The 24,067-nt window shown below is 51.9% G+C and overlaps 3 protein-coding genes across 6 annotated transcripts in view; all 3 read left to right on the plus strand.

Annotated features, from left to right (window-relative positions):
- Positions 1-8,028: 8,028 nt before the first annotated feature.
- RAMP2 (receptor activity modifying protein 2) lies at positions 8,029-10,419 on the plus strand. Its single transcript, XM_046676022.1, has 4 exons — positions 8,029-8,478; positions 8,938-9,003; positions 9,736-9,844; positions 9,974-10,419. Exons 1-4 carry the CDS (start codon positions 8,379-8,381, stop codon positions 10,227-10,229), a joined length of 531 nt encoding a protein of 176 aa, XP_046531978.1. The 5' UTR covers positions 8,029-8,378; the 3' UTR covers positions 10,230-10,419.
- Positions 10,420-13,819: 3,400 nt separating this feature from the next.
- On the plus strand, positions 13,820-18,630 carry VPS25 (vacuolar protein sorting 25 homolog). The gene is made up of 6 exons (XM_046675856.1): positions 13,820-13,971; positions 14,186-14,331; positions 15,260-15,313; positions 15,683-15,771; positions 16,540-16,615; positions 18,003-18,630. Exons 1-6 carry the CDS (start codon positions 13,919-13,921, stop codon positions 18,113-18,115), a joined length of 531 nt encoding a protein of 176 aa, XP_046531812.1. The 5' UTR covers positions 13,820-13,918; the 3' UTR covers positions 18,116-18,630.
- A 139-nt stretch (positions 18,631-18,769) lies between these two features.
- WNK4 (WNK lysine deficient protein kinase 4) overlaps positions 18,770-24,067 on the plus strand; it is a 15,998-nt gene continuing 10,700 nt past the window's right edge. For all 4 annotated transcript variants that reach the window (XM_046675851.1, XM_046675855.1, XM_046675854.1 and 1 more), the window contains exons 1-4: positions 18,770-20,393; positions 21,823-21,995; positions 23,041-23,261; positions 23,579-23,736. In XM_046675851.1, coding sequence (XP_046531807.1) covers positions 19,782-20,393; positions 21,823-21,995; positions 23,041-23,261; positions 23,579-23,736 — 1,164 coding nt within the window. In that variant the 5' untranslated portion in view covers positions 18,770-19,781. The remainder of the gene's footprint in view (positions 20,394-21,822; positions 21,996-23,040; positions 23,262-23,578; positions 23,737-24,067) is intronic.

Raw genomic sequence — 24,067 nt, forward strand, 5'->3', positions numbered from 1 at the left:
CCCAGTTCCCACCCAGAAGCAGGGAAAGGCCACCCTGCTGTGCAGAAACAAACAACAAAACAAAGTAAAGCACAACCTAAAAGCCTGCATGAAGGTCACTAGAAACTGGGGCTGCTGCCCAGGCTTTGGTGGGGCCAGCTGAAGTGCCAGACCCCTCCCTGAACAGTTAGCGGCAAAGGCAGCTCCAAAGCAAGTTGAGGTCTGGACATTACCGAGCCTGGAAACGTGGTTGGATTTTTGAAGCCTCTCGACTCCCGGACAATTTGTTCTCTGATCTCAAAAACCCAGCTTTCCGCCCCAGGTACTTAGCTCCTGACCCCTAGTTGCCTAGGGATCATAATAATGCATTCAATTCAGGAAGTAAGAACAAACCCACAATAAACCCTTGTCCATGGTTGTTATAAGTTTAAACTCTGAGCCTCCAAGCCAAAATATTAGAAAGGGCCTCCTTAGCCTTTGTTAATTACAAAATAATTCCAGCAGAAGGGACTTTCTCTTTTGGGGATTACTTGGGTGGGATTCAAACCTTTGCTTTGCACATACTCTGAAAGCTCCAACCCCATAGCTAGGATGGTGCTGCCCATTCTCACTCTCTGAGCACAGTTAATGCAGGGCCTTGATCCCATGGGACACGCCTTTGGCACGGCCCTGCCTGGGAAGTAGCCCTGATCCGGTAGACAGCTAATGAGCTGCGCTTCCTTTCTGGCCATCAGGATCCCCAACGGTAAAACTGCAGAACTAGAAAAATGATAATAGCCTTCAAATACTAACCACTCAGTATGTGCCTGGCGTTGTGCTCAGTGCTGTTATAAGTTTAAAGTCTGTATCATCTCATTTCATATGAAGTCAGTAATATTATTATCCTCATTTTACAGCTGAGGAAACTAAGGCTTAAAGAGATTCTGGAACTTGCCCAAGGTCGTCCAGCAGGCAATGGGTGTGGTCAGGATTTGAGCCCAGTCATTCTGACCCCCAAACCCAGGCTCTGAACCACTCCACTCTACCTCCTCCTTTCTCTGAGGTCTTCTAGCTCTGATATCATGATTCTGGATCCTCTCCATGGCTTTCTGCTGTCACAGTGGCTCCAAAAAGAGAAATATGTTTGGGATGTTTCTCTGCAAGTTCAGAGGAAAACAGTTCCTGAAAGGCAAGGGGCTCCTTACTTCTGTACTGGAGATGCCAATCAAAGCCAGACACTCTACAGACCCCCATATCAGCAGGGAACAGCCTGTGTGGAAGACAAACAAATCCTAGCCAGGCAGGAAAGGGGAGTTCCCCTTGGTTCTGTGACTTCTCCTTCTCTCTGCCCTGGCTTATCAGCAGAGTCCCACGCTGCTGGTGCTATGGCCCTTTGAACTCCATTGTGGCTAGGATGGGATACCAGACTACAGAGATCCTTTTGGAACAACAAAAGTATGATACGTACAGCTATAGATTATATCCATTACATTGTACATAAAGGAACAAAAATAAATTACATTGAGGGCTGGCCTGGTGGTGTCATGGTTAAGTTCTCTCACTCTGCTTCAGTGGCCCAGGGTTCACAGTTCAATCCTGTGTGTGGACCTACATACCGCTCATCAAGCCATGCTGTGGCAGTGTCCCACATACGAAAATAGATGACGATTGGCACAGATGCTAGCTCAGGGCCAATCTCCCTCACCAAAAAATAAAAATAAATAAATAAATCACATTTAGAGGCTGGCTCTGTGGCATAGTGGTTAAGTCTGGTGTGCTCCACTTCAGTGGCCGTTAGCAGATTGGATCCCAGGCGCAGACCTACACCACTCATCAGCCACCACGTGGCAATGACCCACATATAAAGAGTAGAGGAGGGGCTGGCCCCATGGCCGAGTGGTTAAGTTCGCGAGCTCCACTGCAGGTGGCCCAGTGTTTCGTTGGTTCGAATCCTGGGCGCGGACATGCCACTGCTCATCAAACCATGCTGAAGCAGCATCCCACATACCACAACTAGAAGGACCCACAATGAAGAATATTCAACTATGTACTGGGGGGCTTTGGGGAGAAAGAGGAAAAAAATAAAATCTTTAAAAAAAAAAAAGTAGAGGAAGATAGGCACAGATGTTAGGTGAGGGCTAATCTTCCTCAAGCCAAAAGCAAGGAAGGTTGGCAACAGATGTTACTCAGGGCTAATCTTCCTCAGAAAAAAAAAATCACATTTATTTATATATTTAACAAATCACCTTTACCATTCACGTAATCACTAGAAGTTGGACTGGGTGTGAACTTACATCATCTTGTATAATTCTTGAGAGATGCCTGGGAGGTAGGTATTGTTATCCTCATTTTACAGAGAAGGACATTGAGGCTCAGGGATATTCACAACATTGGCCATGGCCACAGGGCTGGTAAGTAGGAGAGCTGGAGTTCAAATCTATGCTAGGATTGTCTGATTCCAAAGTCTGTACTCTTTTAAATAAAAGGAGTTCAGTGTAATGAACAGAACAAAATTATAGAACTGGAAAGATCCCAGAATATCTTGGAAATATAGTTGGCATAACTATATATGTTACACATTACGATAGTAACTACTATTTGTCATATGCTTACTAGCTCTAGGCATTGGGCCAATGCTTTACATGCATTATCTCTACTGCTCAGTGAGATACACGCTAGTAACCCCATTTTTGTAGATAAGAAAACAAGCTCAGAGGAGTTAAGTAACTTGCATAAGGTCACATACAGCTAAATAAGCAATGGAGCTAGGCTTCAAACTCAAGTCTGCTTGACTCCACAGTGTGTGCTCTTAACCACTAAGGCAATAGAAACAATAATAATAATACTCATTAACTATGGGCCAAGTACTGCTCTAAGTGCTTTATATCTTACAATTATAGATATTATTATTATCCCCTTTTTACAGATGAGAAAAATATTGCCTTTTGTAGTGTTACTTAAGCTCATGTTACAGACACTACACACATGCGCTATGCACCACACACCCACACACACACACTCACACACACTTACTTATGTGCTAAGTGTCATATTTGCTTAACATATGTTGGATCCTCATTATAATCTCAAATGATTTATTTCATAATGTCATGGGTTTTTTTTCATTGTCCATCTAATGCATTAAGGTCTTGGGAGAAAGGATGTGAAAAGATTCTGTCTGAAGGTGAAGCAAGCATATCAGGAGAGGGGTCGTACTGAGTGGGTAAGGCTTTCTGTGCCACAAGGAGCCCTGTCTGGTTGCCCTTCTGGCCAGTCTCCCTCATCCCTTCGTATTTGGTTCTGTCCATTAGGTTGGCTAGCAGGTTGACTTCCATCAGTATTGTGGAACAGAGGTTAAGTGCTCAGGTTTCAGCATCAAAAAGACCTGTGTATCTGCCAATATTAGTTGCATGACCTTGGGCAAGTTACTTAACCTTTCTGAGCTCAGATTCCTCATCTGTAAAGTGGGTTGCTATGGTACCTTATTCAATAGACTTGTGAGTTTTAAATGAAACAATTTGTGTGAAGCACTGGGCATACTGCCTAGCATCCCCAGGCAATCTCCATGTTATACAATATCCAACCTTGTGGGGTGCTGGGAGGGGGTAGAAGTGTTCCTGGGGATGATTTCATAGGACAGTCCTGAGGAATGGAGAAAGGGTGAAAGTAATCTTGGCATCTGGCATTGGGTCCTGACAGCAACCATGAGTCAGCCCCAGGTGCCGAGGGACCAGCAGTGTTCTCAGTACTGCTGGGCGTGTGCTGTGGTCTCTTGGCCACAGTCCTTTTCAGTCACGCTGTCTGAACGCCGTTCTTGTAAATCTGGCCTGGGTTCTTTTCACAAAAACAGCCTCCACCATGTGATGTCATGGTCCAGCCTGGGTCAGGGAAGGAGCTGGGAGGAGGTTGTGTGCATGTAGTTGGGTGAAACAGAGCGTCTTATTTCTGGAGGGGTCCATCTGGTCCTGGAATAAACACTCTATCCATCTTCCCAAATTTCAAGACCCAGTAAGAAATCACTATTCAGATGTGAAGTGAGAGGAACGTGATAAATCATAATGGTTAAGACATGAAACTTAGCATCAAGCAGTCCTGGGTTCAAATCCTCACTCTGCCAATTACTACCTATGGGACCTTGGGCAAATCACTCCTGTTTCCCCATTTCACCCACGGACAAGACAATTCTGGTGTTACGGTAAGGTTTTAAGAAATGCATGAAAAGCACTCTGCATATGTGTTGGAGAACACACTATGCAGCACATAGTAATTGTTCAATAAGTGGTAGTTACTATTAAGTCCATAGCAATTGATGAGGAATATGGCTTGACCGTTTTCTCTGCTTTTTACCAACTTGAGAGCCAAAGTTTTCTCCAATAACCATTCTTCTTCCCTTTGCGAGGTGGTCATGCTCCTCATACCGAATGCGCCATCATTCTGGAGATGAGAAGGCTGGGGAGAGATGGAGTAATTTCATCCCTACCCCTTAGTCTTCTCTCCCTGGGCCAGCTGGCTTCCTGGTTGCAGCTCTTCTGGTTCTCCCTGCTGCCTGCCTGCCCTCTGAAGAAGCCTGTCTCCTCTCTCCAGTTTGGAAGAATTAGGCCCTCCCAGCCAGAACTTCTGCCTTCCCTGACCCTGACTCTCCCTCATGTCTTCTCCTGGGCTCTGCTCTTTATTTTGCAGACAGCTGGGGAGGAGGCCAGCATGTGTGAATGTCTCTGCACCATAGAGATGCTAATTCCAGGATGTTCTGCACATGTAATCTCATCGTGTAGGAGGCCCTCAGTGTTTTTTACTCCCCCCTGGGTTTTTCTGGATTTATGTGTGTGTAGGGGAAAAGCCAAGGATTAGAAACGACACTCTTTGTAAGGATCAAGTCACCTCTCTCCCTGCTCCAAGTAGGATGGCCCTTGGCCTGTAATAAGAAGGGAAATTTACACGGCTGTAAGATCCCTACCCAGGAGAAGGCAATCCAGGTTGAAGCCAGAAATCTCAGGTCAATGTCTAGCTGGACCAGAACCAGATCTCTCTCTTCCCAAGCACTAGAGCTGGGAGTGGGGTAGGGACAGAGGAATAAGGGAGTGTGTAGGGAACTTGAAGATCAAATTCCACTGGATATAAGAAAAAAAAAAGACTAAAGACAATACTATACTACAGTTAAAAGGAAAGAGGCACATCTATACGTGGTATCATGGGAAGATACCCAAGACATTATTAAGCAAAAAGAGAAGTCACTGAACAACAGGAATATTAAATCCCATTTATGCTTTTTGTTTTTTTAAGTCCAAAATATGTGGGGACGTGAGTGAGAGGAATGGGAGTATAAAGTTTTCTGTGTTTAAATATTTTGCAACGAGTATATACTTACATATTACTTGCAATTAAAAAGTATATTTTATAGCAAAAAGTGTGTGTGTGTGTGTGTGTGTGTATATTTTTTTTTTTGGTAAGGAAAATGGTCCCCGAGCTAACATCTGTGCTAATCTTCCTCTATTTTGTATGTGGGATGCTGCTACAGCATGGCTGATGAGTGGTGTGTAGGTCCACACCCAGGCTCTGAACCCACCAAAACCCAGGCCACTGAAGCAGAGCATGCGAACTTAACCATTACCAGGCTGACCCCAAAAAGTATATATTTTAAAGCAGAACTGGGCTTAGAAAGGGAAAGTAGGGGCCCCAGGGGTGGAAAATGAGACTTCTCATGAAAGAACCAGCCTCTGTCCCTAATGAAGCCCTTCTCTGTCTCCTTGCTGCACAACATGGGACTATCTCCTATGGCAACAAGGTGAGGTCTCTAGTCCCCATTCAGCCCCAAAGGACCACCATAGCAGACTCCCAGTTACCAGGATGCCCCCAGGGATCTATGAAACAGCCAAACATCCAACTGGTAAGGAAAAGTGGGAAGAGGAAAGTCAGGATGAGAGAAAATTCCAAGATTCTCCTCCAATGAGAGGGTTTGGACTCTCAAATTCAGGAACGACTACAACAAGCTCTCCTTTGGAAGTCTACACATCATGATGCAAGCTTAACCACAACTCTAGGCTAAAAATAACACTGTCTATCAAGTCATCTGTATTTTCCCTTTTGATTCTAAGGTCATTTTGTATATGAAAATGTTGAGCTCCAAAGATGCAAAATGGCCTGCCCAAGGTTACATAGCAAGACAGAGGCAGAACCTGACTTCAGAATCCTAACCAATGTTTGTTTTTACCAATGATACCATACTGTCCTATTTAAAACCCAACATTTGATTTTGTCAACTTTAGTCTTTTTTTAATTTTATTTTAAGGTTGAGTAGGATTTGAAGATGAGCGACATAAGCAATTTTTTAAATGCTTTTTTTGGTGAGGAAGAGTGGCCATGAGCTAACAACTGTTGCCAATCTTCCTCTTTCTTTTTCCTCCCCAAAGCCCCAGTACATAGTTCTATATCCTAGTTGTAAGCCCTTCTCGTTCTTCTGTGTGGGATGCCACCACAGCATGGCTTGATGAGCAGTGCACAGGTCCACACCCGGGATCCAAAGTGGCAAACCCCGGGTGCTGAAGCAGAGCACGCGAACTTAACCACTACACCACTAGGCTGGCCCCTGTCAACTTTAATTCTGACCCCACCCCCAGTCCTAACCCATAGTGGGCTCAGGTACTTCTGGCCCCAGTCCAGTGGAAATGGCTGGTTTTGCTTTCTGCCCCTCCTTGCTTCCTTCTCCCATCTTATCACCCAGAAATCTCCCTCTTAACCCTGTTTCCTTCTTGAAAAGGGCAATCATAGGTAGGAGGGAAGGAATGGATTTTGTCCCTGGCCTGAAGTGGCTCTGAGGCTGCCTGACTCTTTTCTGCACACTGCAGAAGATGACCCTCACCAGGAGGGCTTTGGGGTTCAAGCCAAGTGAACCATCTCCCTTCTCTCTCCAGATGCCTTGCTAAAGCAACCCCTTGACCCTAGCTATGGAGGAGGACAACAGGTTATCAGTCACCATAATTAGACCCTAAGACCCTGAGATGAAGATCGGAAGAGAGATCATTAAATATAATTTGTGATGGGCAGGAATTAGTAAACTAGGACAACAGCAGCAGCTGAGTCCAAGGGTCAGTGTCTGGGAGTAATTTAGGAAAGTTCGGTGCTGACAGCTGTGTCTGGAGTGAATGTCACGGCCAAACCAGCTCCTGGGCTCCTCGGCTGCTTCAGGCTAATGAAGCTTTGGCTCAGGACACAGGAGCAGTTGTGATGCAGCAGACGCCCGGGCCCCTGGGGCCCCAGGCTCAGGCTTGCTGCTTCCCAGCAGTGTGACCTTAGGCAAGTCCTTAGGAAAGGAGGAAGGGAAACTAGCATTTGCTGAGTGAGTGCAGTTTCCTTTCACGTATGTATGTCGTAGTCATCTTCACCACAGTTTAGTGAGGAGGGTAATGCCCCTATTTAACAAGGTAGGACACTGAGAATTAGGTAACAGAAGTCATTCCAGACTATATAGTTGGGGAGTGGGAAGACAGAATTAGAACTCAGAGCTTCTGAACTCAAGCTCTGGGCTCTTTCCTCTGAGCTTTGGCTTCTTTCTCTGGAGACTGGGGATAATCATGCACCCATCTCATGAATGAAGTCACACATTGTAGGTTCTAAGCCCCTCCCTTCTCACAACTTAGGTCTTGAAGAGTTGTGGCCACCTTCTTCCTGGGAATGGAGTAATCCTACTTTTGTCCCTCCCCCCAATCCAGTGAGCGGGTCTAGGCCCCAGGAGGTGCCTCGAAGGGAAGGTATTTGGACTTCGGTTTCCTCTCTATCCCTTCCCCAGGTCTTCTCTCGACTCTGGAGGGCCGGTTCCCTCTTCTCCGCCTCCCGGGTTTCGGCAGGCGGCCTGACATCAGCGGGTGTTCCCAGAGAAAGGGAACTCGGAGCTCAGCTCCAGGCGCCCCCTCCCCCATGACCCAGGACAGCCCCAACCCCCTGTCTTAGATACTGCGGCGTTGAGAGGTCCTCTGAGCCCCCTCCCTCTTCTCCAGGTCCCCGAGAGCAGCTCGCTACCCACTCCCCACCCCCACCTCGCGGCGAAAGAAAAGGGGCGACTAGAGTCCGGGGAGCGGATGCTCCGAGACGCCGGCGAGTCTTGGGCGCCACGCGGCCGAGCCCAGGAAATGGATCCGGTTCTGGGGTTACTAAGGGAGCTGTCCAGCCCCGCAGGGTAAGCTAGAAGAAAGGGAGGGCCAACGCCAACCGGGCGGAGGGAGCGGCGGGCGCCAGGACCGGGTGGGGCAGCGACTCCCCCTCCAGCCCGCCAGCCCCGGGCGTCGCCCCCGCCCCCCACGTGGCCGCAGCCGTCCCAGCCCCTGCGAGGAAGCGGCGCGGCTTCCTGCGGCCCCGGCTGGGGATATAGGCGCCCCCGCCCGGACCCGGCTCCGTGCCGCCGCCCCTCTTCGCCTGCTCGCCGCGCGATGGCCTCGCTCCGGGCGGAGCGCACCCCCGGCGGCCCGCGGCTCCCTTCGACCCGCGCCGGGCGACCGGCAGTGCTCCGCCTCCTCCTCCTGCTGGGCGGTGAGCGCAGCGCCCCGGGGCCCGGGCGGGAGGCGCGGGAGGTGCGGGAGGCCCTGGAGGGGCGGGGGGCTGGACGGCTGAGGCCGAAATGGGCCCCGGGTGCGAGCGCGGACAGCTCTGTCCTTCGGGCTGTCCCTGGCCCCACCGCGGTGACCGCGCAGCGCGAGCTGCTTCCCACTTGGGGAAAGCCGGGGTGCTGGGGCCCGCGGAGAGGTCTTAAGAGTTCTTGGGCTGGCGAGGAGGGAGGGGACTTGGGTCTGGATGAGAGTGGAAAGGAGCTGGTACCAGCCCCTTTCTTCCTGGCACTAAGGTACCCCGTGGGGGCCTGGATTATTCCTCTTTCTCTTCTAAGTAGCCCTGACTTTCAAGGACCTCCGTCCCCAACCACACCCCCCCACCTCCAGGCTCCACTGCCCAGATCCCTGCCATCCCACCTCCCTCTCCCGTTTCTGCCCACAGCTGTCCTGAAGCCCCAGGAGTCCCTGGCTCAGCTTCTTCTCACCCCAGGCAGCTTGGAGTCAGAAGGTGAGTACCCAGCAGCTGTGGGAGGGTGGCCTAGGGCATGGAGAAGAGCCAGGTCAGTGGGGAGGGTCCCTTCCCCACAAGGCAGGGCCCAACCCCAATTGGCACCCCACTAAACTCCCCTTTGTTCTCTCTTGGGGTTCCTTGTCTTTCTCCCTCTCATCCCACAAAGCCACCTTCCAGCTCTGAGCTGGTCCACCTCACAGGTGGGTTAGAAGACCCCAGGAAAAGTGTATATGGAAGCTCTTGGGGGCGGGCCAGTAGCATAGTGGTTAAGTTCATGCTCTGTGCTTCAGTCACCTTGGGTTCACCGGTTCAGATCACTGGCACTGACCTATGCATTGCTTATTAAGCCATGCTGTGGTAGGCGTCCCACATACACAATAAAGGAAGACGGGCACAGATGTTAGCTCAGGGCCAATCTTCCTCAGCAAAAAGGAGGAGGATTGGCAGCAGATGTTAGCTCAGGGCTAATCTTCCTAAAAAAAAAAAAAAAAAAAAAAAGGAAGCTCTTGTCAGGCTGGGAAGTGCTGTGCACATGGAAGGCATTAAAATTTTCCTGAGCTGGGACTCCCTCCTCAGCTACAAATGTCTTGCTTGGGAAACTTTCTGAGACTCTCCTCCTAGTTCCCATGTTTGAAGACAGGGACAGTGGTTCCTCAATGGAAATAACTGGACCAGAGGGCTTGGAGGGAGGGGCAGGGTGTGGTCAATGTGCAGCATCTGTGCCCACAGGGAAAACGGTGGAGAACTATGAGACAAATGTCCAACTTTGCTGGCAGGAATATAAGGTTTATATGGACTCTATCCAAAAAGATTGGTGTGACTGGGCCATGATTAGCAGGTAAGGGCAGTGCTGGAGGGTTGTTTGGGCCAGGGGTGGGGCCTGCTCCTTGCGGGTGTGTTGAGTGAGTGTGGGGCACTCCTCTCTGGGCCCAACCCCTCCCTCACTCTAGTCCTCTCCTGCCCCCAGGCCTTATAGCATCCTGCAATATTGCTTGGAACAGACTGCAGAAGGTTTTGGCCTGGGCTTCCCCAATCCCTGGGCAGAACGGATCATCTTTGAGACTCATCAAATCCACTTTGCCAACTGCTCCCTAGTGCAGCCCACCTTTTCAGACCCCCCAGAGGATGTGCTCCTGGCCATGATTATAGCCCCCATCTGCCTCATTCCCTTCCTTGTTACCCTTGTGGTGTGGAGGAGTAAAGACAGTGAAGCCCAGGCCTAGGGTGGCATGAGCTTCTCAGCAGCCATCTTACTCCTTTCCCACCACCACCAGCTCTCACTCCTCCCCTCCCTACCTCTTTCTCCACTTCCACCCCCACCACAGATCCCTGGATTAGTGGAAATGGAAACTGGGTGGGATCATGGGACAAATTCTGTAATCTTCAAAATAAAACTTTTTTTTGTATACTGTCTCCTCCTCGTCCCAGTGGGGCCTGTGTCCTTCCCAGAGTCTCTGCCATTCCCACAGGCCCTCAGCTCTGGGCAGCAGAGCTGGAAGAATCTGGATAGCCCCATTGTTTTGGTCACTAACCTGCCCCCCACTCCCCCAAGGCCACACCCCTACACTTTTTCCTCCCAAGGAAGGGGGTGGGGAGTGCTTTCCTGCTCCTATTGAAACCCAGCTCCAGGAAACATGCAGGAAGAGACTCCCTTCCGGTCTGGACAACAGCTGGGGAGGTGTGGGGGGAGGAGCAAGGGAGGAATCTCTGCTGTGACTCCGGCAAGAAGGAAGGGGACCATCCAGGAGCCCTGAATTTTCCTCTTCTTCATGCCTCAGTTTACTCTCAGGGCCTGGGAATAGGAACCCTGATCTGACCAATAGGAGTCCATCCCTGAGGACCTCAGGATTGAGGATAAAGGCAGTGGGGGCTTCCTCTACTAGGTTCACTACAAGACTACCATTCCAGGTCCCTGGCCCTCATCCTACATTGTCCCGGACCCTGGGGAGTATGGCCTACAGCCTGGCCACACACTGCCCCCTGGTGTCCACTAAAGCCAACAACCAGAAGATGGACGTTAACTGGAAGAAGCCCAAAGCTGAGGAGATTGGACCCTGGGGTCAGACACCTGTCATCTCCATAGCAACCACTAGTTCTTAGCTGGGCCCTTATATCAGCTTCCTGAGCCATAGTGATACTCCCTCAAGATTCTTTCCCACTTTCTAGTAACATACCTGGCCTCTGCAACTGGCCATTTCTGTATATGGACACTCCCATGTGTTTCCTAGACAGTGATGCCCAGTTCTCACCAGAGAACCTTTGGCTCCAGTTCTCCTTGGGACAAACCTGCCTAATCATCAAAAATACCAGAAAACAACTTCATTCTCCCTTGTGGCACCTGGAGCCTCTCTAGGGACTTTCCTTCCCTCCTTGTTGAAATATCTGCCTCCCTGAGTACATGCATATCCATTTCCTGGGACATGCTTGTCTATTTCAAAGATATATACCTATATATGCTTCCTGGAATGTATCTATTCACTCTCTGAGGCACACTTCTCCTCCTCTCAGGACACATCTGTCTCTCTAGAGACATACCTGTTCCCTAGGACATTTTGAATTTTCACATGAGATAAATCTTTTCTCTGTTTCCACGAATGCATCTGTCTTTCCCAAGGATATATCTATCCTCTTCTTGATCCATATGTGCCTTCATGCATTTTACTAACATACATCAAGAGTATGCTGGTATCATACACTGTGTATGGTATATTGTGTTAGCAAGGTAAGTTAGATAGAGCTTGCTTTTTGCTGTCAATGGCTTTCATCTAGTAGGGGAGCTGACGTGCAAAGCAATGTAACTCCATTGTAAAAACAATGGAGTATGTGATGAGAGTCATGCAAGGGATACAAGCCAAATATTATCTAAGGGCAAAGGAAGGAGGGGTCACATCTAGCTGAGGTGTGATCACAGGAGGTGAGATCACAGGAGGGTGACTGCAGAGTTGGTACATCAGTAGGCCTTAGATGGAGTGCATTCCCTCAGGGGAAAGAGTAGAAAGGGAAGTAAATTAGGAAATTATTGCAATAATCCAGGCTTGAGAAAATGAGGACATGGGCCAAAGGAATGGTGAACGGGGAAATGGAAGATAATAAAAAAAGGTAGGAGAGATGATTGAAAACAGGGAGGGTGTCAGCAGGATTTTGGATATGAAGGAGGTGAAGAAGAGAAGTTAGAGCTGACTCAGGCTTTGAAACTGTTACTAGGACAATGATGGAAGTAATAATAGAAAACAGCCATTAGAAGGAGGAGCTAGTGTGAAGAAAAGTATGTACAATATGAGGTAACAATGGAATAAGCTAGTATGTCCCACAGAAAGTTAGAAATGGGAGTAGTTGTTGTGGTAGTGGAAAGAGGTTGGAGCTAGAAATACAGGTTTAGGAGTCTTCCACACAGAAATGCTATGTGAAGCCTTGAGAGGGATGAGAGTTCTAAGAGAGAACGTGTATTGAAAAGAAGGCTAAGGTTAGATTCTTGGGAAAGATCCACATTTAAAGAATGAAAGGGAAAGATCAGAGAGACAGTAGCAGGAGAAGGATAAAGCAGTGCCATGGAAGCAAAGGAGATGATGTCCTTTGAGAGAACATTATTAATTGAATGGTTCATCCATTCGTTCAACAAATATTTGTTGGGCACTTCTATGGACCAGGAACTGCACAATGAAGGATGGACTTGAGTGGGGAAAAGGTTAGAGTTCAGATAGGAAATTGAGAGGGTGGCAGAGTCAAGGAAATTGGGCATATTTTCAAACAGGCATGACCTGAGCATGTTTTCAGACTAGGAGAGAGGAGCCAGGAGAAAGGGAAAGAGCGAAGATGATACACAGAGAAGTCCTGGCGGAAGTTGGAAAGGAGAGGCAAGAAGACCTGCCAAAAGGTTGGCTTTGTAAAGGAAGTGATGCTTCTTCGAGTCCAAAAAGGAGTAAAAGTGGAGAGACATTTTTGAGAGATGAATCAGGTGTAGTGACAGACAGAGAGGGAAAGATTAAGAGGCTCGTATACATGGCCTCAATCTCATAAACATAGAAGGGAAGGGGATTCTGCAGAAAGGGAGAGACAGCTGGAATGGCTTGACGAGTGGGAAAGTGTGAGGAGTTACCTTGAGGTATGTGACAGGGAATCAATGAAAGACAGTGTTGGGTTGCAGTGAGAGCCCAGCAGTGAGGTTAGTCAGGGAATCTGAGGCTCAGCTAGCAGGGTCTGTGATTGTTTTCCGGTGATACTCCCCAGCCCAGGAGCGAAAAAAGAGGATGGGGGTGGGGACAAGGAACAATTCTGGTTTGGAAACTGACCAGTTGGTAAGCAGGCAAGAGGACAGAATTGAGTAGTCTAGGCTGGGTAAGGAGTCATAGACCAAAAGGGGTCTGAGGACTTGAGACTAGGAAAGTGAGGATGTGAGAGAGAGATGGCAGTGGTCAAAGATGGCAGCTCCGAATCATGGAAGCAGAGCCGTTTCCAGTGATAAAAGCTACAAACGCGCCCTCATGGGTGCTGCAGGAGACTGAGGAATGGTGGAGCAGAAGGACATAGGAACTGAGGAGGGTTTAAGTTAAACGGCAATTGACACGAATGTTAATATTAAAAGAAGCCCAGCACAGTGGAAATAAGCCTAAACTGGGGTCTGGAGACCTGGGTTCTACTTGCAGTTCTACTAACAAACTGTGCTGCTTTGGGGAAGTCGCGTCCCTTCTCTGGGATTCAATCAGAAGGCTTCTGAGGGCTCTTTCTGCTCTAAACGGTAAGGACTTTTAGGATAATAGCAAAGGACTGGCTGACGAGAAATATCACTCCCGTCAGGCCGCCCCACTCCCGAGTGGGAGTCCGGAACCTTTCTGCTATGCTTTCTGCCCGGACGTGCTGAAGCGGAAACCGGAAGTCCTTTGCTGGGAGGTTCCGGGGGTTCCTGGCTACTACGATGGCGATGAGTTTCGAGTGGCCGTGGCAGTATCGCTTCCCGCCCTTCTTTACGTGAGGCTCAGACCCCGAGAAGCCCCGCTGTGCCTCCCTCCCCTCCCCCGGACCCTGGGCTCAACCCCGATGCTTCAAATGGGGAGGGGGAGAAAGGACCCGGTCGCCACCACCCTCAGTCCCTCACTTTGTCCCCCAGACGTGCCTCCGGCAAGTGCTGCCTCTCGCCCTCTCACACCCTCTAATTCCGCGCCCCGCTCCCTTCACCCGGCAGGTTACAGCCGAACGTGGACACTCGGCAGAAGCAGCTGGCCGCCTGGTGCTCGCTGGTCCTGTCCTTCTGCCGCCTGCACAAACAGTCCAGCATGACGGTGATGGAAGCTCAGGAGAGCCCGCTCTTCAACAACGTGAAGCTGCAGCGTATCCTCCCTCAGACTCTCCCACAGCCCACATACATGCACTTCCACACTTTACCACATGCCCAGACTTCACACACTCTCTTCACCCACAGTGGGCAGGTTCCTACCTAGACTGGACTTGGGAAAGAGCCAGTATGTGTAGCTGACATCCATTTCACCCCCAACCCAAATGCAGCACCAAACCCTCTTGTCTTAGGCACTGATGAGTACCCAGGTGTCATTCGGGGCTTCGAATCTCTGCCCTGAAGCCAAGTCCCAAGCTTTTCAAGCTGAGCCCTTTGACTCTTTGAATCTCCTGTCCTCTTCTCTGTGAGGCTCAAACTCTAATACTACCTTTAGTAATTTTCTCCACCTACTCTCCTCCTCCCAGGAAGTAAAGGTCATTTGTTTTTGCTGCCTGATTCATATCTAAAATATCTGTGGAGAAAGGCTGAAGGAAGGGAGGACAGAGGGTGAGAAATGGTAGTACTTTTAATTTTCTAGAACTTCTTCTTCTTTTTTTTAAAGATTTTATTTTTCCTTTTTCTCTCCAAAGCCCCTCGGTATATGGTTCTATATTTTTAGTTGTGGGTCCTTCCACTTGTGGCATGTGGGATGCCGCCTCAACGTGGCCTGATGAGTGGTGCCATGTCTGTACCCAGGATCCGAACTGGCGAGACCCGGGGCCGCCCAAATGGAGTACGTGAACCCAACCACTCGGCCATGGGGCCAGCCCCTAAAGCTCTTCTTTTTAATTGGACCAGTTCCTGTTTACCTTCCTCCCCTCAATATCCAGGAAATGCCAACTTAGATTCTGTTGGGGAATTGCACATGCATGTGTGTGAGAAGGATAGGAAGGGGGCAGATGATTGTTAGCATGAAACTGGCTCTGAGAATTTTTAGCCCACCCAGTTCATCCCATTTATGCCATGCCCTTAGCCTTAAACCAGGGAAGCTCCCTGTGGAATCAATCCAGGTTGTATTAGAGGAACTGAGGAAGAAAGGTGGGTTCAGTTCCCCAGATTCCTCTTTTTCCCTCCCAGTTGGGTTTTCCTGAGCGCGGATTAGCACAAGTCTTTTCTCTTAATAACTTTTTTCTCTCCCCTGGCTTGAAACCCAGAGTATTCTGTACAGTAGACAGCCCAATTCCCCCAGGTCTTTTCCGCCATTGGTATACAAAATTGAAATCTCTGCGTCTGTGCCTTAGGACCTGAAGAGAAGTAGAAGAATGGGTGCCTTGCAGATAGTAATAGTAAAACAAATCTTGAATTTCTTTTTCTGAAAGCTCAGTCTCTTCCACTATGTTCCACCTTGGTTTTTGCCTGTTTGTCCCTTCTTAGAGCATGCTGCTTTCATAAGTATCTATTTTGCAGGGAACCTCGAGTGGTTGGATAAGAACAAGTCTAGCTTCCTGATCATGTGGCGGAGGCCAGAAGAATGGGGGAAACTCATATATCAGTGGGTGAGACTATTCTGCCACAGTGACCCATGGTAAAGGAGAACTGTACCTGTGCTCAGCAGATACCTGGTGTTTCCAGATCCAGACTGAGAAAGTGGGAGGGGGCAGAAAGAGGAAATATAGGTCTTCCAAGCAAGCCTTTTTCAGTGACTCAATTTCCCTGGCTGTATAGAACTTCCCTTTCTTTGCCTGTAGGAGGCCAGAGGCTGTGTGAGGCCATGTTTGGAGAATGCAGTACTGGGAACCACGAGTACTATTGTTGGCTGGAGCCTGTGGCCACAGAAGATAAATGGGGAAAGGAAGGGAAAAAAAAAAAACCCTCGGGCCCCTCCCCCACCGCACCCTTATGGGGCTGTCCACAATATGAATGAGACATTGTGAACCAGTGTGGGTGTGGGGCCAGACTCTTTTCCCCAGATTCCCAGCCACCACCAGCCCTAAACTTTACCAAGGGGGAGAAAAGGGTAAGAAGTATCAACAACCCAAATATAACAAACACACACCACCCATTCCTGAACAGGAAAACAACCAGAAAGAGGTCACTCCACACACGTGTGAAGGCCTGTGGTTTATTGGCTCCAAATGTGTGTGTACACACATAAATATAGCACCTGTAGGGTTTGTGGTTTTAGGCCACTCCTCTGCGGAGGTGACACTGAGCCCTGGTTTGGGAATAGGTACCATTCCTAGGTCAGAGAGCTGGAGCTGGTGAGTTTACCTTCTCCCAGGAGATTCCTGGTCCTTATTCAGTCTCATTTTCTGTGTCCACAGGTTTCCAGGAGTGGCCAGAACAACTCCGTGTTCACCCTGTATGAACTGACCAATGGGGAAGACACAGAGGATGAAGGTAATGCTTTTCCCTTTCCCCTCAGTTTTATCTGAATCCTCCTCTCTTCGATCCTTGTTTAACTGACATTCAGACTTCCCATTTCTCTACCTCTGAATTCCAAACACTACACAATACAAGGCTTCTTAACTCATGTCCAAGGTTTCCATAAACCGCCTGAATTCACATGCAAAAAAACTCCCAGATTTTGTTTGTGGGGGGGGTGTATGTACCTTTTTCTAGGGATAGAGTCCATATTATAAGATTGTCGGGCATCTGTGACCCACGAAAAGTTAAGAATTACTGGTGTAGATGTTGAATGAGGAACCAGGGCAGGAGATTAAGCCTGAAATCTCATTTCTTGCTGACTCAGGCTTTCTTTTGCCCTTTATTCTTATAGAGGGCTCAAGATCTGTGGGCGTCAGCTGAAGGGATTGGGCCAACACCTCCATCCCTTTTAAGTACTTTGGTTTCTGGCCAGGCAAGGATTTGTATACTGTTTGATTTTTATATGGTGTAAATACTCTCTTAGCTCTTTTATGTGTGACTTCATATTTTGATCTCCAGGATCACCAAAAGTTCCAAACTTAGGTGGGGGAAAGGGGGCACCTCCCCTTTCTGCCAGGCCCTGCCTGCCTCAACAGAGTTTACAGTTCTTGGCTGTTCCCCCCTGCCCTGCAGGCCTCTGCTTGCTACTCCCACCATCACCCATGACTTCAGTGCTGCAGCCTTGCCCAGCCCACCACTCAGGCTGGGCAAAGCTGGAGGCTTCCTCAGGAAGCAAGCTCCCTGATTCAAGAGCTGGGCCCCCGCAGAGGGTGAGGTGTGCAAGCCTGTTAGGGCTTGCCTCCTGCCTCTCACATCTCCATGCAGTATCTTGCCGTATCTCCAGATACTCAGCTGGCTCTGAGATCTTTTAACTGGGAAAGGGCAGATAATCTGTGCTAGACCTTAACAGTTTTGTGGCCTAAGGTATGGCTATAATACTTTGTAGTAGGACAGGTCCTCCTGATGGTTACAGATGTGCAACTAGAGTCAGTGTTAGTGACAAAGGCCTAGACCTCCTTAAGCTTGATTGTTAGGCCCACTCTTTGTGGCCCACAAGGAGATGGTGTCACTCTGTGCATCAGACACTAATGAGGGGGTGGCACGTGAGGGTGGATTTTGACAGAAGAACCAGGAAGGGGGAAATAGGCATGAATGCTCATTTCATGCTGACTCAGGCTTTCTTCCATCCCTTACTCCTAAGGAGTGCTCAGGAAGGGTGGGTGGCAGTTGCAGCAGTATAGATGGTACTTGTATACCCTGGCCTCACAAGGTCTCAGCTTCCAGCTAGACTGCTCTCCGAGGCCCTGAGCCCCAAGGAGCTGAGTGTCCCTGACTGCCCATATCTCCCTGTCTTCTGCAGAGTTCCATGGGCTGGATGAGGCAACCCTACTACGAGCTCTGCAGGCCCTACAGCAGGAGCACAAGGCTGAGATCATCACTGTCAGCGATGGCCGAGGTGTCAAGTTCTTCTAGCAGAGACCTGTCTCCCTTTACTTCTTACCTCCCACCCTTCCAGGGCTTTCAAAAGGAGACAGACCCAGTGTACCCACAGACTGGATCTGTGACTCAAAGGGCTCCAGTTCAGGGATGGGTTTCCTACTTACTCCATGTGTCTGTCCCCTCGCCTCACACCCAGCTCTTGCCTGGGATAGGGCAAGGCTGAGGCACCAGGGAGAAAAGATGTGCTTCTCCTTGCTGCACCTCCTCTCCCGCCCTAGATTGTCCCTGAGCCAGGGTCTGTAAACCTAACACTTCACATGTGTTGACACACATAAGTACATAGACACACATGCCTGCACAATATTCTGTCTCTTCCCCCTCCTACCCCCTTGTCCTCTCAGGCTGGTGCTGGATCCTTCCTAGGGCATGGGGTAAGCCCTGGCTGCTGGCAGCCTTCCAGGCACTATGAAGATAGGAGGCCCAAGAAGGGGCCTGGCAGTGAGAGGTGGGGCTAGACACTGATTTACGATATTAAAAAGCTAATCCCACTGCCTGCCTCTGAAGTTACTACTGAAATGGACATGGGGAGGGCTGTGAAGGGTTACCCCTTGAGTGAATCCCAGCCTAGGAGAGAGGGGAGAGAAGTCCACTGGCCTTTCTAAGTGAAAAGGTCCTCCAGTGCTGGCAGGCTCCACTGAGTCTGTGGCTTTACATCTGCTGGGTGGGCTGTGTGGGGGAGTGCTGATGGAACCCAGCTTGGGGACAAACTGCTGTCTGTCTCTGAATTGGAGAACTTAATGGCTTCCCCTTCCCTCACCATCTCCCCCATGAAAGTCCTAAACGACTCTGAAGCCCCTCCCTCCATCCGTCTGGTTTGGATGGGGTAGTTGAGGCCAGGGGGAGCTGAGGGGGAGTAAACCGGATATGGACTTTGGTTTATTGGAATCTTTGGCAAACAGAAGGGGGAGGAAGGAGAGCCCACAGAGCAAAAACAGCCACTCTAGCCAGGGCCAGGCTGAGGTGACCGGGTCCTTGGTTTGGGGGAGGGGCTTGTCCTGGGGTGCACACACCCATCCCTGGGCAGCTCAGAGGGGAGGCGGCGGCGGCGGCGTTAGAGAAAACCAGGCCTTTTCATTGACCTTTGTGTTGTCGGCCTGGGGCTACTCCGGACTATTAGGAGGGGGTGGCGCTACCTTATCTGGGTCGTGCAGGCGGGTAGTAGCCTCCCCCTAACCACCGCCCTTTCTAGGGCCCAAGAGCCCGGGTCATGTTTTCTCTCCTAGTCCCAGCATCGCGTCGTTACCTCTCTGCCCCCCCCGCCCCCCAATAGGTTTGCACACTCTTAGTGCCAGAGGACACATCACCGCCCCTCACCCGTCTCTTGCCTGGGAATGAGAGACTAAAGGCGGGTGCGCCCGGAGGCGAGGGAGAGGACAAGCGGCCGGGGGCGGGGCGGCGGCTGAGGTGGGGGGCTCCACAAGGGGATGCACGCAGCTCGCGGCGCGGAGGGGGCGGCCCTGGGGAGTAGGGGCGGGAGTTCGGCCGGGGGCGGGGCCGGGGCGGGGCTGTGGGGCCGGAGAGCTGGGGGCTAGGGCCCCAGGAGCTCAGCTGGGGCACTGCGCACCTAGCCAGTCTGCCTGTCAGGCCGCCTCCTCTCCAGCCGCCCGGCTTACCGCCCTGCGGTGCACGGCTCTTCCTTATGCTGGCACCTCCGGCCCCAGAGACAGCAGTCCCCATGTCCCAGGAGGAGGCCGACCTGGCCCTGCGGTCGCCGCCGCCTTTCGCGGCCGTGGGGCCGCCCCGCCTCGGGCCCCCTCCTCGCCGGGCGCGCCGCTTCTCCGGGAAGGCTGAGCCCCGGCCGCGCTCTTCCCGTCTCAGCCGCCGCAGCTCAGTCGACTTGGGGCTGTTGAGCTCTTGGTCCCAGCCAGCCTCACCGGTTCCGGAGCCCCCTGATCCTCCGGACTCCCCTAATCCCGGCCCCGCGAGGAGCCCACCGCCTAGCTCCGGAGAGCCCCCCGAGGGCACGTGGACTGGAGCCCAGGTGAAGGCTACAGACTCCGCGCTTCCGGAGCTCTCGGGATCCGCAGGGGGCCCCGGGGCCGGAGAACCGCCTAGGATCCCCGAAGCCGCGGCCCGGGAGCGGCGGCGGGAGCTGGAGGAAAAAGAGGACACGGAGACCCAGGCTGTGGCAACGTCCCCGGACGGCCGATACCTCAAGTTTGACATCGAGATTGGACGTGGCTCGTTCAAGACGGTGTATCGAGGGCTGGACACTGACACCACTGTGGAGGTGGCCTGGTGTGAGCTGCAGGTGCGGCTGGGCGCCCTCTCGGTAGCATCTCGGGATGGGAAACTTTGGAGGTCTCTGTTGGGAGACCCAGGGGGCAGGAGCAAGGGAGGGATGTATTTTTCCTGTCAAATGTCCAAACACTCCTGCCCGCCTTGCTGTGATGATCCATTAACCTGGCTGATTCTGGGCGACAGAAGGAGAAACTGAGGCAGGTGGTGTATGGTGGTTCCCCTTTGGTTTTGGACATTCTTACTTTAAAACTGAGAAGTGGAAAATAGGATGGGAAGTTGGGTAGACAGCCAGTTCAGATCTGAGGGGTGGCTGACCTCACCACTTTCCTGCACTGGTTACCCACTCTCTCTTACCCACTCTCTCTTCCTCTCCCATTCCCCTAAGTCCTCAGTGTGACCCTCGTCCTCCTGCTCCCTCACCCTGGATCTTTGCAGATCAGGAGGCTGAGATGATGGAGGCAAGGAAATAGGGCAGGGTCCTTGCTACTTCCAGAAGATTTCAGGCTGTTGTGACAAGATGGGGCCCTCCCAGATCCCTTCTGGAGCAGTCACACTTCTGGACTTCTCCACAGCTGGGGAAGAGGGAGACAGGGAGCTTCAGCCCTGGCCTGAGTCCAGTCCTGCTCCTCATCTCACTGCCTACCTGGGCCTTCCCTTCCAGGACCTAAAGGCACTGAGCCCTGTGGGCTTCAGGGGGATGTTGGTTCACGGGACCCTTCTCCCACCGTGGAGAACCCAGTTAGGTCTGGGCCAGCAGCTTCAGATTTCAGGCTAGGGGATGGAGCCTGGGGGAAGGGTCCTCCCCTCCAGCCCTGGCACTGGGCTTGCCCCTTGCTCTTGCCAGTGCCACACCCCAGGCTCTAGGCCAGGCAAGGAAAGGCGGCCAAACTGGAGGGGTTGGGGGAGTGGGAGATGAGAGCGGGGCGGGACAGCCATGGGGCAGGGGGCAGTATCCTGGCGCCTAGTCCTGGATCATCTCTCACCTCCCGCTGCAGCCCTCCCGCGTCCTGTCTGGATCTAGCAGTTCCGAGTTTCTGGGGCCAAGTCTCTTACCGGCCCCAATTCCCTGCCTGCTGTCTGCCTGCTGCCTGCCTGCCTGCCTACCGGTTGCCAGCCCCCGGGCGCCTCCTCCCGCCCCATGGCCGGCCCGGGCAGCCACAAAGGCACTATTGAGCTCAGGGCTCCCGAACCGGCCTGCATAAAGGCGCTTGTGTCTTGTTGGGGGTCCAGGGGGTGGCCCCAGGCCCAGGATGGGCGTGTCTTTGGAGCAGCCTGAGTCGGCGGGCGGGAATTCGGGGTCTACAGACGGTTGGGCCAGTGATCCCATTGACGCAGCGTCATCTGTAGTCTCTCCCCCAGCCAGCCCCATGTGTCCCATGCCCCTCTCCGTGTGGGTCCTGGGCCTGAGGTGACCGTGACCCCCATCCCCTACCCCACAGACTCGGAAACTGTCTCGAGCCGAGCGGCAGCGATTCTCAGAGGAGGTGGAAATGCTCAAGGGGCTGCAGCACCCCAACATAGTCCGCTTCTATGACTCGTGGAAATCGGTGTTGAGGGGCCAGGTTTGCATCGTGCTGGTCACTGAACTCATGACCTCGGGCACGCTCAAGACGTGAGCTCCTACCTGGCAGAGGTGGTGGGTTGGTGGGAGGGCTGGCGATGGGAGGTCCCCACTGCTTCTGGAACTTCTCCCAGGTTTTTCAGACTCTTCGTCCAGGTCCAAAACCAGGCTCACTATCCCCCCCCCCCCCCCCCCCCCCCCCCCCCCCGTGTCCCTGCCTTGGTGAATGACAAGGTCCACCCAGCACTGCAGCCAAAACTTGGGCGTCTCTCTAAGATGCCTCCTGTCTCTCCACTCTGTGCATGGCCCTTGCCCCATCAGTCTCTCTTCAAGTCGCTCCTTATATCTCCCCACTCTGGCTTTCACTGCCCCATCCACGCCCCCACCTTGCTGCCACCTCACTGGTCTGAAGCCCTGTAGCCCCCCGCTAAAGGGCCTTCCCTCTCTGCCGTTTTCTTCTCCAAGCTATCTCATCTTTCTGCAGCCTTGGCGAATCTCTAGCCACGCAAATCTGACCTTATCACTTCCCTCCTTAAAACCCCTTCAAGGTTTCCCACTGCCCCCCGGATAAAGTCCACACTTGCTGACCTGCTCACAAAGTCCTTACGATCCAGCCTCATCTTCAACCTAAATCCCAGACAAACAGATTTCCCAGCACCTCCTCCCACCCTGCCCTGCCACTTGCTGTCTCTGTGCCTTCAAGCACGGTATCTCCTCTGCCTGGAAAGTCTTCATCCCTTCCCCTTTTCACCCTGCAACTCCTACTCATCCTTCAAGACGCAACACAAAAGTTATTTCCTCTGTGAAGCCCTCCCCCACGCCCCGGGCAATTAGTCATCCCTTCCGGCGCTCCCACAGCACCTTGGCTGCGGCTCTATCTGCGAATTTACCGCCTGAGCTGTTTTATAACCTTGTGTCTATCTACTACATCCCCGACTCAGTTTCTCCGTGGAGCCGGGCGCAGACCAAGGCTAGGAGAATGACCGCAGAGGATGCGCAGGCGGCGGTGCGGGTGGCGAGGGGGAACTTTTCAGTGGAGACCCCCTCCCCTGCCTACGTGTCCCCGCCGTGACCCCGGCTATGCGACCTCCCCCAGATACCTGAGGCGGTTCCGCGAGATGAAGCCGCGAGTCCTTCAGCGCTGGAGCCGCCAAATCCTGCGGGGGCTTCATTTCCTACACTCTCGAGTACCCCCCATCCTGCACCGGGATCTCAAGTGCGACAATGTCTTTATCACGGGCCCTACAGGCTCCGTCAAGATCGGGGACCTGGGCTTAGCCACGCTCAAGCGTGCTTCCTTTGCCAAGAGCGTCATCGGTGCGTCTCTCTAGGAGGGTCCTTGCCATTCCTACCTCCCCTACGTCAGAAGAGAGCCTGGGGGGCCCCCTCCCCCCAGGAGGGTCCTTCGAGATCCACAGGGTTAGAAGACCACGGGGGAGATGGGGAGACCTATGGCATCCGCTCTCCCCTGTGCCCCCCCACCCCCCACGCACACACGGTGGGGAAGGGTCGGTCACTTGCACTCCAGAACTCGTGGGGTTGCCCCCAGGCTACCTAGCCCATGGTACACCCAAGGGGAGGGACGAAGCCAGAAGAGAGGTTGTGCAGCCTGATGCCTGCTGTGGATCCTACAGGGACTCCGGAGTTCATGGCCCCGGAGATGTACGAGGAAAAGTACGATGAAGCCGTGGACGTGTACGCGTTTGGCATGTGCATGCTGGAGATGGCTACCTCGGAGTATCCTTACTCTGAGTGCCAGAATGCCGCGCAAATCTACCGCAAGGTCACGTCGGTGAGAGGGGGCGGGGAAGAGAGGGAATTCCAGGTCCCCTCCCATTTTCCTGTCCCAACCAGCCTACAGTCGAAGCCCCTTCCCTTATGAAAACTAGCTAGACACAAAGACGCCCCGGGGAGCACTGAAGGATATTGGATGCACACATGTCCCCCTTCAGTACAAGCTAGTTGGAATAATGATGTCTGTAGCGCTCCCTAGAGTTTACAAACGATTTCACATCTAATCTCTCATCCGATCCTTCCAGCCGCCCCGCGGGGTGAGCAGGGCCAAAGACTGGTTCAGCGGGAGACTTGTTCAAGGTCACGCTGTTGATGTGTGTGTGTGGGGG

Source organism: Equus quagga, chromosome 11, assembly GCF_021613505.1.
Source record: "Equus quagga isolate Etosha38 chromosome 11, UCLA_HA_Equagga_1.0, whole genome shotgun sequence".
Classification (NCBI taxonomy): domain Eukaryota; kingdom Metazoa; phylum Chordata; class Mammalia; order Perissodactyla; family Equidae; genus Equus; species Equus quagga.

Bases quoted from the DNA above. Each gene is read 5' to 3' on its own strand.
- RAMP2 (XM_046676022.1), top strand. From the start codon at position 8,379: ATGGCCTCGCTCCGGGCGGAGCGCACCCCCGGCGGCCCGCGGCTCCCT. The intron at 9,004-9,735 runs GTGAGTACCCAG...CTGTGCCCACAG, and splicing joins AGGCAGCTTGGAGTCAGAAG to GGAAAACGGTGGAGAACTAT. The intron at 9,845-9,973 runs GTAAGGGCAGTG...TCCTGCCCCCAG, and splicing joins GACTGGGCCATGATTAGCAG to GCCTTATAGCATCCTGCAAT.
- VPS25 (XM_046675856.1), top strand. From the start codon at position 13,919: ATGGCGATGAGTTTCGAGTGGCCGTGGCAGTATCGCTTCCCGCCCTTC. The intron at 13,972-14,185 runs GTGAGGCTCAGA...TTCACCCGGCAG, and splicing joins CGCTTCCCGCCCTTCTTTAC to GTTACAGCCGAACGTGGACA. The intron at 15,314-15,682 runs GTGGGTTCAGTT...TCTATTTTGCAG, and splicing joins AGAGGAACTGAGGAAGAAAG to GGAACCTCGAGTGGTTGGAT.